Source organism: Betta splendens, chromosome 4 (genome assembly GCF_900634795.4).
Source record: "Betta splendens chromosome 4, fBetSpl5.4, whole genome shotgun sequence".
Classification (NCBI taxonomy): Eukaryota; Metazoa; Chordata; class Actinopteri; order Anabantiformes; family Osphronemidae; genus Betta; species Betta splendens.
The window spans coordinates 30,347,862-30,365,213 of NC_040884.2; the positions used below are offsets into that span (position 1 = coordinate 30,347,862).

At 42.8% G+C, this 17,352-nt stretch overlaps 3 protein-coding genes across 5 annotated transcripts in view; 1 reads left to right on the top strand and 2 right to left on the bottom strand.

Moving 5' to 3' along the window:
• arhgap39 (Rho GTPase activating protein 39) overlaps positions 1-3,755 on the top strand; it is a 48,477-nt gene extending 44,722 nt beyond the window's left edge. The window contains 2 exon segments of the mRNA XM_029145974.3: positions 76-245; positions 525-3,755. Of these exon segments, the coding sequence (XP_029001807.1) occupies positions 76-245; positions 525-719 (365 nt within the window). The 3' untranslated portion in view covers positions 720-3,755.
• A 139-nt stretch (positions 3,756-3,894) lies between these two features.
• lrrc41 (leucine rich repeat containing 41) lies at positions 3,895-8,462 on the bottom strand. 2 transcript variants are annotated; one of them, XM_029145978.3, is made up of 10 exons: positions 8,184-8,462; positions 7,921-8,007; positions 7,786-7,844; positions 6,944-7,691; positions 6,368-6,601; positions 5,660-5,824; positions 5,194-5,292; positions 4,925-5,053; positions 4,685-4,733; positions 3,895-4,148 (listed from the first exon to the last, which is right to left on the bottom strand). In XM_029145978.3, exons 1-10 carry the CDS (start codon positions 8,299-8,301, stop codon positions 3,929-3,931), a joined length of 1,908 nt encoding a protein of 635 aa, XP_029001811.1. In that variant the 5' UTR covers positions 8,302-8,462; the 3' UTR covers positions 3,895-3,928. The 2 variants fall into 2 exon arrangements, with proteins under 2 accessions (XP_029001811.1, XP_029001810.1); XM_029145977.3 differs by having other exon boundaries at positions 4,685-4,757.
• A 154-nt stretch (positions 8,463-8,616) lies between these two features.
• rad54l (RAD54 like) lies at positions 8,617-15,400 on the bottom strand. Of its 2 annotated transcripts, none has more exons than XM_029145975.3 (18): positions 15,138-15,400; positions 14,961-15,044; positions 14,730-14,834; positions 14,575-14,635; positions 14,360-14,495; positions 13,732-13,801; positions 13,183-13,471; positions 12,613-12,737; positions 12,378-12,528; positions 12,172-12,298; positions 11,393-11,467; positions 11,178-11,308; positions 10,828-10,938; positions 9,791-9,914; positions 9,633-9,711; positions 9,377-9,556; positions 9,085-9,248; positions 8,617-8,926 (listed from the first exon to the last, which is right to left on the bottom strand). In XM_029145975.3, exons 1-18 carry the CDS (start codon positions 15,138-15,140, stop codon positions 8,725-8,727), a joined length of 2,217 nt encoding a protein of 738 aa, XP_029001808.1. In that variant the 5' UTR covers positions 15,141-15,400; the 3' UTR covers positions 8,617-8,724. The 2 variants fall into 2 exon arrangements, with proteins under 2 accessions (XP_029001808.1, XP_029001809.1); XM_029145976.3 differs by having other exon boundaries at positions 14,730-14,831; positions 15,138-15,395.
• Between the last annotated feature and the right edge of the window lie 1,952 nt (positions 15,401-17,352).

A 17,352-nucleotide genomic window follows, 5' to 3' on the forward strand; every position in this document is an offset into this window, starting at 1 on the left:
CCACACCCCACAAACATTTTGATTAACCAGCAGACCCTCCTCACACTCACACTGAGGCCCTGGGTGTCTCCACAGCCTCCCTGCTCAAGCTCTGGTACCGGGAGCTGGAGGAGCCTCTTATCCCGCATGAGTTTTATGAGGAGTGTGTCAGTAACTATGACAACCCAGAGGCAGCTGTCAATGTGGTGCTGGGCCTACCACACATCAACAAACTGGTGCTCTGCTACCTCATCCGCTTCCTGCAGGTACCACACACTCAAACAACAGCAGATACGGAAGGAAGGAAGGAAGGAAGGAAGGAAGGAAGGAAGGAAGGAAGGAAGGAAGGAAGGAAGGAAGGAAGGAAGGAAGGAAGAGGAGGGATTAAGTTAATGATTTATTGAGGTGGTAGTAAATTCAATAGTTATTCCCTTTCCTTGCCTCTCCTTTATCCTTCCTTCCTTCCTTCCTTCCTGGAAGGAAATCATATCTAGATGTAAATTTGTTGAAAGAAAGAGGAACCCAGAACATTATCTTGTCATAAGGTGTTCGGCCAGCCTGCCAACGTGGCCATCACTAAGATGGATGTCAACAACCTGGCCATGGTCATGGCTCCCAACTGCCTGCGCTGCCAGTCTGACGACCCCAGGGTCATCTTTGAGAACACACGCAAAGAGATGTCCTTCATCCGGGTGCTCATCCAGCGGCTGGACACCAGCTTCATGGATGGAATCCTATAGCCCCACTGCCACACACCATCCATTCCCACCCCCCCATGACAGGCTTCGATCCCCCCCCAAAGGATCATCATGTGTCCAGGTGAAAACCATCTGTGTCCAAACTGTTTACTGTGGAACTAACACACATAGCCTTGACACTTTACATGCCTTCACGTGCGTTTATTCAGTCTGAGGACAATGGCAGGGTTTGTTTCAGAGGTCACTGCATTCACACACCTCAGCTTTTACTGTAGTCTACCTTAATTGACCTGAACTGACTACCCACACAGTGTCACACAGACGCTGTCACTCACCGATTCCTTAATTACTATTTCCTGCCGACGACATGGAGAAATTGTTGTATTGGACAGAAGTAAGGTCAGATGTGTCCAGTAAGCTGACATGTTGTACATGTAGTGAAAGGTTTAGAGACAGCAGCGTGGCTCTTTGTAAGTGTTTCTGCTCAGCTGCCGTCCCAATGGGAACCACTTATTTGTTTTTCCTGAGCAGCTAATGTGTCACTTTAACAGCTTTAAGCTGGGATATGGTACAAAGGTTTGTTGTCAAGGTTGAAACTCTTTGTTCTGATATTTAACTCACACTCCAGGAGATCATCTGAGCTCTGGGAAGTTTAGAAGCATTTACTTAATTTCATAGTAAAACAAATGAATGTGTCTTCAAAAGGACGTCATGCAGTGAAACACGCCGGCCTCCACACAGAGTTTGAATCATCATGTGAGCTAGTAGCAGTGTGGAGCTGGTACAGTGATGTCAGGCCATAATAACTGCTGGTTGTGTCAACGACGTGTAATGACACGTGCACAGAGCGTGAACAGGGTGCTGACCATGTTTAGTTAAAGCTCTGTGTCAAGAAATCAATTACTACTGTTCAAAAACCTCAAAGAATTTATTAAATAAACTATAAGAAATTATATGAAGAACAAACCATTAGCAACCAATCCTAACCTCACAGGCTGCACAGGGAGATATTCCTGCATACAACCCTTTCCCACTTTGTCCAGTACTCTGCTTGGTTCTGCCCTATGTGAGCAGACCCAGCGGCCGATAACAGAAGCTAAGAGTCACTACGTGTATGCAATAGTGTATGAAATCAATACACCGTGTCATGACTCCAAACCTTTGAACAGTAAATTCCACATGTTCCTGTACCTGCTGTAGAATTTAATTTAAGTAAACCCCAAAGACTTTGTGGGGCAATGCTGAGGGTACGTTCACTGACTGTACCTGCATTTACAGATGAGATGAGCAGACATGAGTAATGATCTAGTGTGGAGCACAGGACCAGTAGTAACAACGCTGGAGCCTCATCTTCTGCTCGTTTCTGCCATGATGGAACAAAACCTGTTGAACTGATGGAGAGGAGGATGGAAAAGAGGATGAAGGAGGCAGGGTGGAGGAGAGAAGAATGGAGGAGTACAGAATGGAGGACAGGAAGGTGAAGGAGGCCGTGTGATTTGTTCAGGAGTCTCCCTTTCTTGTTTAGAAAATTTCTCTGCGTTAGAGCAGGTTCTGCTGTTTATGGAATTTATTTAGAGATTTTTGTCATATTCAGTTTTCTCTGTTTGTAACCCACTGATTTTATACAATTTAATTTATTGATATTTATTTAAGGAAATTTGCTTGATGCCTTCCAGATACAATGTTGTTGGATTGTGTGTGTCTGTTGTGTGGATGTGTGACATCCGTGGGGTCGTGTAGAACATGTAATTATGCTGTTTTTGGAGACAACAGTGACATGTGGCTCACTCACTGACCTCCACAGATCCTTTGTACATCATCACTGTAGACTATGTAAGATAAGTACATACGCAAACATAGCATATACAGTGAGGAGATGTGACAGAGTGGAGGGTCATTTGTCTGTTCATTGTAAATTTCTATGGCCTACGTTTCTACCCATCATACAGAACAGTACCATGATGTGTCCATAGAACTCCTGTATCGGTACCTGAGTACATCTGTCTGAAGGAACGACTTTCAGGAACAACACAGACTGAAGGACCAAGCAGACAAGAGACATTTTGTTTTTTGTAACCTTTGAAACGCTGGAAGCGGGAAAGCACAGAGATGCAAGATGGGCTAAATTCTCAGCTCCTAAGTCAAGTACGTGTGATGTACTTGTTTCCTGACAGATGTTTTGTGTATGTGTTAAACAAAATAGGTTTGAACTGTAGAGAACTAGTCACTTAAAAACAGGATGAAAACCTCCATCTTCATATAGACGAGTAAAACAGAATCCTACTAAAAAACGGTGCAGGGTGTTGGTCATTTGAGTGAGCAGCTCTGTGCAGTTTCCCACAATGCACCAGTTTACAGTGATGGCCTAGAACCTGGACTTGTTTTCATCTAGCACCTTTGAAGCTGTCATTGTTTCATTGTAGGTTCCTTAACCTACTTTGTCCAGAATATTCTTCAGAGCAGGGGTGTCAAACCGATGCCCGCAAGGGCCGCTTGCATTGCTTGTTTTTCAACTCTCCCTGCCACAGCTACTACGGATTATCTTGACCAGGTGTGACAAAATTGCTTATTACCTGATACCTGTAACCAACAGAGAAAGTTGGAAAACCAGCTGAGACAGCGGCTCTCCCGGACTGGAGCTTGACACTGCTTTAGAGGTTCAGGTATTTTCATAGTCTCAATATTTGTTCTAACATTGGTTTTACATTTCCTTTTTGAAAGGAAAAAATATCTATTAAAAGAAACAGTCGACGTCTTAGTGGAGGTATGAATATAGAGAAATTATATTGTTTAGACATGTTGTCTGTAGATGAACCCAGCAGATCAAGGTTCACTCTGACTTACTGAACAAGGAAACAAACTGAATGTACACAACCACGAAAGACAACAAAACTGTTTTTACTCTTTTTTTTTTTCACTTGGTTTTGACTAAGGATGAACTGGGAGTCAAAGGTGAGAGACAGCTGCTGTGAAACTATCAACTTGACTTGTCAGTTGTGTTGTAATGTCCACTGTTTGAAAGAAGACTCTGGAAGTGTGATGGATGTTGGTTTAATAAAATATTCAAATGTCAAAAAACTGTAGACTTTACTAATATAAATGAATTCAATGTGACTTAAAAGCTGTCCATCCAAATATGTGGAGATGTGTCTCAGTGTAGCAGTGTGGAAGCACAAATTGTGTTGAGACAATAACAATGAAGATGTGTCACAGTAGATGATTTTTACGCCTACGGGATTTTAATGATTGGGTCACATGTTACTGACGTGATCAACCATAGAGTCCGTGGACTTCCATCCTCCAACCAGCACAACACAGAACAGGTGGAGCTTCCTAAGTGCAGTGTTCCATGTGTCTGGATCCCGGTCTCCTGGATTCATCCTGAGATCGAGAGTTAATCGGTGTGGGGGACGATGCGTCTGCAATCTCTTGGCAAACTTCAGCAGGTCAGCTGGCTTAATAAAGTTGGAGCTGTTTAGGAACAACAATGAAACAGGACAGATTTACTGACAGAGTCAAGCAGCAGCCCGACTCTAAATACACCTAAAGATGCTTTTTTTCAACTTTTTGTACTGTGTAATTTTTGAACTAAGACAGGACCACTTCTACACTACAACATAATCTGTTCTCTGTTGAAATAAAGCACTTACTGTGCAAAGAAATGACGCACATCAGCTTTATCTCATCAATGCTGTGACACGACTATGCAGTTAATTCAATTTGTGTTAATTGCAACAAACTGACATTACTATAAAATATTTTTTCACCACTGAACCACGTTCACCAGCTTCACACCTCTAATAGTTATATAATAGTAATTGTGCTTTATGTCTCCATCACTCCTGACCCGTTGACAGCAGTGAAGCATAACCTGTATCCCTGCACAGTATTGTGCTCCAGACTCCACTGCTGCACTGCCACACTCACTGACTGACTGGGTCAGTGTACAACGATCCTACACTCGCCATCTAGTGTGTGCACAGTTATGAAAGTCAAGCAGCTCCTACCTGATGTCAAGGAGCTTCACAGAGCTGGGAGACGATCCTGAGAACAGCTCTGCCAACACATGTGCATTCTTGGCTATTGAAAATTCATCAAAAATATTATCAGCATCATAGACATAGAGAAAAATGCAAGGCATTAACAATAAGTCCCACATAACCAGAGTATTCCATCCATAAAGGCAGCATTTGCAATGTGCTTCACTGTAGCAGTAGTGGAAGTGATGCATGAATGCGCAAGCTCACCGAGCCGATTCTGAGCCAGGCTGAGCGTTTGGAGTGAAGGTAGATTCTTCAGAGCAACCACCAGCTGTTTGAGACCGTCCTCCTTCTCAGTCCCCTTCTCAAAAAGGCGACAGTCACTGAACCGCACCTCTGATGCAAACACAGGTTTATCACATAAAAGAAATTCATAGTCACCTAGATGCCACCAAAGATGTTATATCTGCTTCTTGTCTACAAAAAGGGTCCATGTGCTGTTCTCGGACTTCAGGTCTACATGCTCCTTTTCTCACCTTCCAGCTTGGGGTTGCTCAGCAGAGTTAAGATTGCAGGGAGACAGTCACACAGCTTCATGTCTTCCAAGCTGAGACTCGTTAAGCAGAGATTTACCTCTGAAAGTTCATCACAGGACAAGAGTGAGAGCTAGAAATCAAACCAGCCCGATAAGGTCACTTTATCAGCAAAACTGACATTTAGTGTAGATAGAGAATATTATCAATTGCAGCAGAGGCCTGACGAAAGGTTCTATTATTTTATAGCTTCTCATAACCAATATAGCCTAAGCTTGTAGATGTAAGACAGTTGTAGACAACGGTCCAGTAACCTCTCAACATATCTGATACACATTAAGAGTTTAATCCAAAACCACACACACCACACACACACACACACACACACACACACACACACACACACACACACACACACACACACACACACACACACACACACACACACACACACACACAAGATCATTACCTGACAGAGTGGTCAACAGCTGACCAAGAGAAAATCCACCTGGTGGCCTCATCCCAGCTACATGGAACGAGGTGAGGTGTGGGCAGCGTTTGAGCACAGATATAACGACTTGCAGATCTGTTTGGATCTCTGCTAATTTCACTGTTAACTTCTCCAGTGGCATCGCTGTGAGAGAGTGATTGAAACAGCTTAATTCCAAAACAGTTTTCTTTCTACAGCACCAATTCAAAGTTTTACGCCTAACAACTAAAACCCAGCGAATCCCAGATGAAACAAGCAATACATAGGTAGGGAAGGAAGGATGGATAGATATTGTAAAACCTGAATATTGCGTTCAATTCCTGTCACCCACAGTAACAATCTGACTCAATATTGTGTCTACAAGTATAACTTCAGTTCTATGTGATGTAATTGAAGGAAGTTACAGGACATCCAGGATTTTAATCTTTGTTGAGGCAGTAGAGGTGATGCTAAACCATCCTTACTACAGAGTACAACTGATTATTTGTCAAATGATTTGGTTTATATAAATAAGCTGAATCTAATGTAAGTCTGTCTGATTGATTGCTTCTAATTTTTGACTCATTTCACTTTAAGCAAAACCAAAAGTGCATTTAATGTACAGTAACCTGTGGTTCGGGGTCTTTCAGATTATTACATTTATTATGTTACTCACTTTAAGGGTTGTCTTACTTGACCTGATCTCACCTGGCAACTCTGACTCAGCAGACCTGAAAAGCTTTTGTGGTAACTGTCCACATGTCAACGTCTGGATCTCAACATGTAGTGACATCACTTTGGGGTTTGCATTAAGCAGGATCTCCAAAAAACTGGTGTATGGCAGGATTCCGATGCTCAGATCCCTGAGGCTGCTCAGCGAGCTTTCAGACAGCTGCTTCAGGGCTCTGGCAAAGTCCAACACATCAGTGTCTTTGAAGTTTGCTAAATAAACAGACAAGAAAACTGTCACAATAAAGAAATATGTCCCATGTCTTAACACCTATGTCCAAGGTGGAGTAAGCCCACAGTACAGAGTACATCTGTCCACTAACAACAAACTATGGTGCTACCTATTAGCAGTGCATGTTATGTTTGTAAGGATTCATCCTAATCCATTTAATGTCTTAAAAAGGCTTGATGTACATATTTATGATTTTATGACAAATAAAATCAATTAATCAAATAAGGGCACATTAAACGCTTAGCAAGAAATTATACATTTCAAAGTGTAGCAATCACCGGTTGTATGGAACACTGATTAGATGGAATGAACAACAAACTTACAAAAGCTGTGGAGTGTTAATGAGTGCAGGCAGAAAAACGTGGGCAGGGCAGCACTAAGCAGCCTGAGGGAGTCAGAGCTACACCGACTGATCTTCAGACGTCGAATTTGTCCCCAAGGACAGATCTTTGTGGAGGGAACATCATATGCAGCAAAGGTTTGACAAAGAGCTTGTGGATCCACAGTAAGCTTGCCTTTGTCAGCCTCTGTAAGCACAGAACCAATATTTGAGCGTTTACGTGGGATGACATCATGTTCTTCTGAACAGCTGGTGTAAGTGCTGGCTGAAGTGGCTTGGGAAATACAGCTCAACATGTTTCTGTCCAGTTCAGGCATTACATATTGAGATCCCCTCCTGTGTAGGAGCCAGGCTAGAACCATGGGACACTGCACATGTACAGCAACTTCTTCAGCCCTCCCGTGGTCCAGCAGGCGATGGAGAACATACAGGGAAATTTGTGACATCCTGTTTGACATGTCAATGGACTGGGATATGCCAACACTTTGGATACGTTTCTCTAGGAGCTCCAGCAGAGGACGCTGCCCAGCAGCTAAACGTTGAAGGGGCTTATGGCACTTTGCCATCAGCACAAACTCTTTGATACATGCAGCTGCCATCCACAGGAAGGATGGTGTGTCTGAATGTAGCGTGCTTCCTGTGAAATCATCGATGAAGCCGTAAAATCTGGATGTGAAAATGATTCTCATAGCCTCGTGTTTGGCCTCCTCCTCTGTGTACAGGACTATTGACTGGAATTGAACACATACACAGATATCATAAGGCCTAAAGACATGTTCAAATATGTACAGTCTATTTATGATTGGTGGAAATGGTTCCACCTACTTGTTGAGGTCCATTTATGTCCTGCAGTACCCGAACCCACCCAGAGAGAGTTGAAATCCCTGAGGAGACAAACAAAAGTCACAATGCATGCAAAGCCCCAAACCACTGCTACTGCACCGTAACCACGGTTCTCACCTCTGTGGTTCAAAGCAGGCTGGAGTTTATTCAGCTGCCAAACAGTCAGGTGTGGAACAAGATCCTCCAGGAGAACTACTGGAAGGTCTAAATGAGACGGACAGCTTTTGAAATTCACAGTGAGAGCCACCACAACTATGGTTTAAGCATGTCTAGCGATCCTCTTCGTCAGAGCGGAAATCTATGCGTTAACGAGAGGCTAACGTCAAGCTAATGGTTTCATGCTTGCAGTCAAAGCGCAAACAGGACTATGCTGCACTTACCCAATAAAGCCTTAGTGTCCAGAGTAGCGATATGTTCCCTGACGGCGTGGAAACAGAGCTGCTTCAGGCAAAGCTCATGCTGGGTCCTCTGCTTTGGTTTCCAGGTTGCGTTGTGCATCGTTATCTAATATGGAATTATGTCCTAACGTTTTTGTGATGTTAGCACTGCAGAACATACTAGCATGTCGATGTGAGCACACCGGTGGACGCGTATTAACGTTCGTTGGCAACAAGCGACACAGCGCGCAACCACCACAACAATGACGTCCCAGGAGCTTCTTCTTTCATTTTAATATCGGGCTACACGAGGTAGACACCGCCACTTACCGGCACCGGCCTGTACTGCAACGCAGAGCTTTAATTCCTTCCTTGCTCTAATCATCCTCAATTCTTTCCTTCTTACCACTGTCATCTGCATCAAGGTCGCAACTCATACGTTTTAAATTTTTATTCAAGCAACTGCACTTCTCAACAGCAAAAGCAACTGCAACAGCAATTCTCTCTAACACAAAATAAATACCAATATGTACAGTACTGTCTTCTATAAAACACCCCTCTGATCCTTATGGGAGCACTGGTGGAACACAAAGGAGACAGCAGCATCCCAGGAGGCTTTCAACACTTGGTCTCTGAGGCCCTTCTTGTCAAAGCAGTGGTTCCACTGAGAAAGATCACTCGTACAGTCTGCGTCGTCCGGTGGAGGCCAAACCTCTCTGTTGTTCACGCACCGGCGACAGCGAAACCTAGCAGAGGCAAAAGAAGAGGGAAGAGAGGCTGATTTAACCAAACCAGATGCATAATGGTTGTATGCCATTTTGATACAATAAATGTATGGACACTTGGTACACAAAGCCTGTGTTTAACTAGACAAATGCTGCTCATGGTGAGAAGGTTTCTTAACTTGTCATGTGTATCACTAGTGGTGTCCTCATTTAGAGTGAAGAGCTCTCGGAGTTCCCCCAGTGAGAAATGACGCTCCACATCCTGCTCCTCATCCACAACACAGCTGCTCAGGGCTTTTTTATGAGCCTGCCTCTGCAAGATCTTCTCCTCTATGGTCCCTGTCTGTCAAACATGGAGACATACAGCAACAGTATGTGGATGTGACATAGTTCACACGTCCTTTATGTTTACAGGAAGCTATTACTGTTCAGTAGAGTGTTGTATCTGTGTCCGAGCATTGCTGAACTCACAGAGAGCAGCCTGTAAATGTAGCAGGTCTTCTTCTGGCCATCTCTCCACACCCTTGCCATAGCCTGTTCGTCATTGGCTGGATTCCAGTCAGGATCAAACATCACCAGGCGATTCGCTCCAATCAGATTGAGGCCACATCCCCCAGCCTTGCTGCTCAGCATGAAGATGAACTCTGGGTTCTGAGAAACACATGGTTTCAGATTTTGATCTTCTGGCTATCGAAGCCCACAGTGCTACTACAAACGTTTAACTCACAGAGGGGTTGTTAAATGTCTCCACGATTTTTGCCCTCTTCTTAATGGACATTGTGCCATCCAGACGAACATAGAGGTATCTATAATAGAGAGTTTCTCATCTTAACACATTATACAATACATAAACATGAAGAAGGCTAATCCATCCCCCCGAATCACCTTCTAGATGTGCAAAGCTTTTCAAAAAGGTCCAGTGTCTGCGTATAGTTGGAGACTAGCACCACCTTGTCGCTACTTGTAGTCTTGGTTATTGCCAGGATAAAATCAAGAACGAGCATTTTTCCTTGAACAAAGAGAAAAGAGAAAACTGGTGACTTCTTTCCAAATAATGAGATATCCATTCTCTCTCAGCTGAAATCCCTCAGTCACTTCTTCTTTTGCCTCTAGCCACTTCTTTTATTAGGGCACTACTGGTTATATGCTCAGCTCACACTTACAGCCCTAATGACGCATGTACCAAGGATGTCCCTGAGTTAAGATGAAAAAAATGGAATATTACCAATGTGGATTTGGGTCAGATTTTCCATTTGTATTTATTAAATTCTATCTTGTCATTGGGGTTTAATGGTATTATATTATTATATTGCTAAAATAATATAGTGCTAAACACCTGTTTACCCAGGTGTGCTGCACTTGGTCCAGAGACACCGACAGGTTTGTAAATGCTGGGCTCAGACATCGATTAGAGCGCTGTCCGCATTACTACAGTAACAAAGGGTATCATGGAAACTCTCCTGTGCTGCAGCAATTGCACAAAGATCATACCATGGTGTAAACCTTGAGTTGTTTACAGTGTGAATTATATATCTGTACATGTATGACAGAATTTGCGACCTACTTAAGTTGTTTACAGTGTGAATTATATATCTGTACATGTATGACAGAATTTGCGACCTACTTACAAATGACCAGATTTCACTTTGAGCTTTTGTAAACTACCCATCACTTAAATGAGACGTTATGGCCATTTACAACTATGGTATCAAATAAATCTATTGGATTGCCTGTATAACCACAGATAAGAACAGAGAGCTCCAGCTAGACCACTTCACACACAGACAAGTTATAAAATACATTAACAATCCAACTACCCCCACAGGTCTGTTGTGCAGCACACTTCTAAGCCACCAGGGTCAGAATAAGCTCACACCACCTGCACTTCTGACAATTCACGGATTACATGTATTAGTTCATACCTGAGAGCTGCGGCTCAACAGCTTTAGTAGAGTAGCCAAGTGGAAAGAAATTAAGCGCTCCCTCAAAGCCCTCCTCACCCACCACACACTTGTCATAGATGAGAGCTGGGTCTGGGATACAAAAAAGGTGGTCAGTGATTTTACATGATCTATCTTGAGTTAATGAATTCTGTTAGAGTTAGTCTGTAAGATTTACTGACTGATTTATGATTTTCTTATTATGATGTGCAAGTAAAACAAAATTGTCGGCTTGTTGTGCTTTGTTCTTCTCATCTCTTTGCATGTGGAAAGTGTTGTGGCTACTTTAGACCAAACAAATACTACAGCATTTAACCAGTCTAACCACTTACGATTGCAGAGCTTCTTAAGTGACATGATGGAGGACAGAGAGGATACACTTATTTTGCCTTTGTGGAGCTCCTCAATGGGTTTGGCCTGGCTCAGAAAGCACCTATAGAGCTCTCTCTGCAGAGCAGTTAGTCTGCAGCAAAAGAGTCAGCTTCTCAGGATTTGTACTACATTATTGCTGTTCTGATTATATGCCTCAAGAAGTAAATCAACATACCTGCAACATACAACCTGCTCAATTTTTACAGGGAGGTACTTAGACAAGATGTCTGATGTTCTCCTTATCAAACACCTGTTGGCGTATAACATAATCAGCATTACATTACATACATAATGTGTAATACTGCACAAGGTTTTATATAGTATAGTTACTGGTGGGTGGTTAACGGAACAGGAAAGTTTAAGTTTACTACAAGCTACAAGAGGAAAAGGCAAAGAGCTGTGTGATAAGGTTGTTGAAGTTGGTGTTCTGGTTTGGTTAAATTAGTTCTGCGTTGAGCCAGGTGGTAGCTGCAGATCAACAACTGATTCTAATCACTTGTGCTGTTGCCATGGAGATAAACATAGCTTCTGACTGATAAATAGGCTTAGTTTGTAATATTAAATGAACTATGTCAGAGAAAGTTTCATGCGGCATTTTGAGAAGATCGTGTTGGTAGAGTGAACATTGCATCAAACCATCACTTTTTAAATAGTTGTCCTCCTGCCCCCCCAAACATTTTCCAAAGAACAACTGTCTTGACATTTGGACTGTTTTGTTTAAGGATTGACAGGTAGGCAATGAGACCACAGTCTATGGAGTTTGATGCAGCAGGTGATGTGTCAGGACAACAGGAAACGAATGGCACAGACAAGATCCAAATAGAAGCCTCGCTGCTTTGTAATTGTTTAGCGTCATTAGAAAACTGTTACCGTGGCTATGTTTATGAAACTTCATGTAAAACGTCTGACCTGTATGCAATAATTGCAAAACAAACTTATAAAATATGAGCCCACCTGTTGACAATGATGATAAGCTCCTTGAGTTTCTCCTCTCCGGCCTGCCTGTCTTTATCACTTGCATCTGCATCGCGACCCTTGAGGATGGGAAGCTCAAATCGCTTTTTAAACTCCTGTGCTGTACCTGTCAGGTGGGACATTTTGGAATGAAGGGGAGTACCACAGACTGCAGAAACAACAAATATGAATCAGCAGGTGCCTACCAAGGATTCCAGCATTAACAAAATGGACCAAGCTGAAGTACTCCAGTAGGTCATTTTGGATAGGAGTGCCCGAAATTAGCACTCTTCTCTGGGCGCGCATTGAATTTAAGGCCTGGTACGTCTGGTTGTCAGAATTCTTCAGCCGATGGCCCTGCAGCACATCCAATATTTAATGTTGCATAATCAAGCGAACAGGGTTCAACAGCACTAAAATGTAAACCCCAAAATCAAATACCTCATCACAGATGACAAGTCCAATTTTGCACTTGTGCAACACCTCTGAATGCAGACGAAACGTCTCGTAGGAAATGATAAGGATTGGTGCCGGAACCCTCACACCATGCTGAGAAGTGAAGTTGACTAGGAAGCAAAGAAAACAAATCATTACAAAACGAATAGTAATACTAATACAACTACAATGTACTAATAAAAATGACTGATTTCCATGTTGGGAGAAGGTCCATCTGAATAGGCCTTCATTTTCAAAATCTCTTTGTTGTTGTCCCTCAAACCACATCCATGTCATTGCTGCATGCTATCAACCCCACAGTATAGTAATGCAATTAACCCCATAGTACATTAATGCTTTTAACCATTTAAAGCCCAACACAATCAAACACAACATCCTTTTATTGATGGAGCTTAGTACACATTTTCTAAAAACACTTTTAATACCACTGTAGGTTTTATTCATATTGTAAAGCTGGAGAGCATCTGATCTTTGCCAGCTGCCATGTTCAGCTCTCAGACATGTACAGAAGAACCTTGACTAAACATTGACCTGAGTATGGGGATGCAGAGTTACCTAGCTGTCTGTTGATGTTGTCTTTGGAACCCCCATCAATAGCCACTGCTGTGACTCGCCCTCCCAGCCACTTTCCTACTTCATTGTACCAGTTGCGAACCAGGCTGGAAGGTGAAACCACAATGGCCTTGTCTATTTCTGGCTTCACATCAGGGCTTTGGCGAAGCAAGGTCCACATTAGAGTAATACACTGCAAAGTTTTGCCCAAGCCCATTTCGTCAGCCATGATGCAACCGTATGATCCTGGTATGCGTCGGCCCGTAACACACTCCCACAGGAACTTTACCCCCTTAACAAATGAGAAATCAAGTCAATTACACATCTGACCCACTTTTTCTACGCTATTAACTCCGCCTTATATATTATACATAACAGATTCTACTGTCAGTAGACCTCAGTCGTCCGCTAACGTTTACTTCCTTAAAATAAATGAAGCTCTGCTTCCTGAATAAAAGTGAAAATATCTGCATTGTAGCTTTATTTATATGAAGCAGCAGAACAAAAAAAAACAGGGATGTAAAATGTTAGCGACCATGGAAAGACCCTTACCTCTCTCTGGTGCGGTCTCAGCACTTTCCCTAACACTGGATCAACAACCACATGGACTGGAAGTTTTTCTCTGAACAAACAAAAGATCTTGTGATACATTCTTAATTGTAACATCTCTGCACTAATGTACAGTAGGACAGCCACTGCAGGCTGTGTGCGCGTGTGTATATATATTTTATTGTCAGCTCATCCAAGCATAGGTTTAACATGTGGTCTGTATCAGAGGATACCATTAAAGTTGGGGTTACTAATTACTGACTTTGTAGAACACAAGTATCATACATTTTGTCTGAACAAAGCCTTTAGCAGGTCTCTTACTATATGATGCCATTACTCTCTCAAATTTTTAAAAAGCCAAACACTAGAAGTGAGGCCTTAAAATAAAATACAAAGTCTTCATCTGAAGACAAAGTCCACTCAGGATAAACCAATAACTTTTTACAAATCTGTCTTTAAACAACATCAAAGTATGTTCTGTAACAAATGTGGGACAGAAGGCACAATGCCATGTGTGTGATGTGCAGCAGCAGCACAAGAAAGTGTTTGATAATAAAAAAAAGGCAAGCTCACAGGTCCCTCACACCTTTTCCATTTACATCACATGGAGGAGGTCCTGAGATAAACTTACTTGTCAGCTTTAATCAAGTCATGTGCGCTCAGAGATTGAGGCTCATAAAGAACCAGAGCATCGTCTGCAAACGGATCATGAAGAGCTCTCCTTACTCCCGCTCTCTTTAGCCCCAGCGCCCTGATTCCTAGTGTGCCTGGAGGCAAAGCATCAAGGGATCAGCTACAGGAATTTTCTACCAACTATGTTACAAGAGGTATGAAGAGTAAACATACCAGTGTAATTTGGAATGGGAATTTTAAATGGTTTGGAGAGGATGCTTCGAATAAATACCTCCTGTTGGAAGACGTTTGAGCCATGACATTTGTCAATGTTTTCCGTTCCTGTTCACATTCAGCACGACTAGATTGTAGTAATAATCACTGCTTACATGTATGTCACCGTCCACACACGCAGGTCTGTTCAGCTGCGTCAGAGGTTTCCTGAACGGACACGCGTGACTCCTCGTCTCTCCCTCACTCCTCCTCCGTTTCTCCTGGGAAAAGACTTGCAAACTTAAGTTTGTCCTTCATTGCATTTCACATGAGACACTGGTGATTTCAATCTTCCATATTTACATGTAGATAACTAGAGAATAAAGTCTCTTTCTTCAGTGACTTACGATTCTACGTGTCCGGTCCACGTCGTCACATGAATCCCCGGTTTGCTTCCGTTTGGCAACTTGACTGGGAGCACGACTCTTTCTCTGGGATCGTGAAGTTACAGAGACAGTTCGTCAACAAGCGAACACGAGTTAACATGATGTTAATACGGAGAAGAAGAACCACTGCTGGCTCACCATCCTGTCTGAGCCCCTTGACGAAGACTCGCCCCGGCCTGTGTTGTTAACTCTAGCCAATAACACATACGCAGCTGGGTTCGCTGGAGCCCGTGGCTGGATCGTGCCCCCTCCGCTTCCTGCCCTACTCGTTTCTGTGAGCTGCTCGCTTAACAGGTATGATGTGTTTAAAGAGCCCACGAAGCTGGTGTTCCATCCACGGAAGATGAAGAAGCGCAGTTTTGGTCTATTTCAGTCTGTCTCCAAGTTCGCGCTAAATGTTTGGGTAACACTACGGCAAGCGAGAGGAGTCAAAGCGACGAGCGAACGCTGCTCCCCACAGCTAAGACCCTCGTCTTACCCTCCTCAGTGTTCGTTCGTGGTGGGAGAGCATCCTTCTTTTTCCACCTCTTTTTAAGTTAAATGCTGTGGTGGACCTTTCTAGCGTTCCAAAGATCAAATCCCGTTAATCTTTTGCTAATTTCACAATATTTGAGAACAAGACTGAAAAGACAGGACAAGGTTTAATATTTTATATTTTATTGACAGAAGATCGTCGCAATTAACAGCAGACTTATTCAGTCCTCATTCTCTCTTCTGTAAAGAAGAACTGTAAAGACTGTTCAGATTGCATACAGACGACAAAACATTGTCAAGGCATTGAAGAAGACAGCTTTTTCACACTTTTCGCTGCTTCAAACAGCTGCCATAACTAAGTGCAACCAGTGTGGCATTTGGAAGTCGATCACCAATCAATCTGGAAACACATCATCATTCATCTTTAACACCGGCAGCCATGAGGACACGTTAGGCATGTGAGATGCGATGTGATTTTGAGCTAAAAAAAATTTTTATTTTAAATAAATAAATGTTTGAACCCTCAGGGAACTGTCATGTCCCTCATAAGCACATACACGTACTATAATTTCTTACAGGTGTCTGGAGGTAGGGACCAGCTACTGGCCCCTCACATTCAAGCTGGGCTAAGCAGACCTGGGCTGCCTGTTCTGGTCTCTCCTGTTCCTCCCTATGTGGGACGGGGTAGAGATGGCGAAATCGAAGCCTCATGAATCACTGAGCAACTATGACACAGTTGGTCTGAAATCGACACATTGCTCGACACCATTTGACACAGTCAGAACAACGACATCTGCTGGTTGTGTGTGAGAACTGCATCAGAGCAGACTGACCATCAAACCCTCGCTAATACGTGGTTGTTCAGGATCACAGTCCATGTTTTATTGTCAAATAAAAGTTATTTAATCAAAGGTGTGTAATTGTTTTTCTCTGTGGATAATAATAAAAGAGTAGCCTTGATATGGTGAATACTTTTGATAGTCCGATGTTATTAGAGCTGCATTTGGTGCTTCTGCAACTCTGTTTATTACTACAGTGAGGAGACATGTTTGTCATTTAGTTAAACAAAAGACTTTTATTTTATTTTATTTTTCCACAGAACATTACTTTAATCACATTCTCGCCACCTCTCCAGCTTTGGAGAAGAGCCGTTTGCACGGCACTGATGTCTGACTAATAAAGATATTTTTATTGGAATTGCGACTTGTCAAAATGTAGTTTTAGTCTTTAATTACATTTTGAACTTGTCATAAATATATTACAGATATCCGTAATGTAAAAATTGTCTATCTTAAAGATTGTCTATCATCTTATAGATCATCTCTGGTCCGCTTGCCATGTTTATAAAGCTCTGACATATTCAAACAACCAGTCCGTTCAAACTGCAGATAAGCCGTTCGGCAGTCACGTGACGTATTGACGTCTCTTGCTCTCATTGGTAACGTGATTCAGAACGCGCTCGAGATTCTGCTTGACGACACTTCCGCTTCAAGAGATCGATTCTGAGTTGAGTGGGAGGTCTCGAGTTGGACATCTCTAGGACAGGGAGGCTATGGCTTTGGAGAAGCTGCGGGGCCTGCCTGGGGCTGCACGGGCTGTGGGTCAGAGCTACAGTACTGGGTTTCTTCTTATCACTTGTTGGACTGGGTGTAGCAGCCGGAGTCCTCTCATCAGCCTGGTTTTATGACTTTTGTTGAAAAGTGTTATTTAGTTTAAACCACGGCAATTGCAACTGTGCCTTTAGGATGTACTGAGCTGTTTACAGTATCCTGGAATCAGAACATGACCATTATAAGCTGTAATGTTACAAAGCAATGCAGAAACACTAAAACAATGTTTTGGAGCTTTTCAGGCCATAAGAACACTAGTTTAAACCACG

Excerpts from the sequence above, each read along its gene's own strand:
- lrrc41 (XM_029145977.3), bottom strand. The coding sequence starts at position 8,301 with ATGCACAACGCAACCTGGAAACCAAAGCAGAGGACCCAGCATGAGCTT. Across the intron at positions 5,054-5,193 it reads GAGCAACCCCAAGCTGGAAG|AGGTGCGGTTCAGTGACTGT; the intron begins GTGAGAAAAGGA and ends TGTTTGCATCAG. Across the intron at positions 4,758-4,924 it reads CCTGGCTCAGAATCGGCTCG|CCAAGAATGCACATGTGTTG; the intron begins GTGAGCTTGCGC and ends AATTTTCAATAG.
- rad54l (XM_029145975.3), bottom strand. Across the intron at positions 13,472-13,731 it reads TGAGACCGCACCAGAGAGAG|GGGGTAAAGTTCCTGTGGGA; the intron begins GTAAGGGTCTTT and ends TCATTTGTTAAG. Across the intron at positions 8,927-9,084 it reads ACTAGTGATACACATGACAA|GTTTCGCTGTCGCCGGTGCG; the intron begins GTTAAGAAACCT and ends TGCCTCTGCTAG.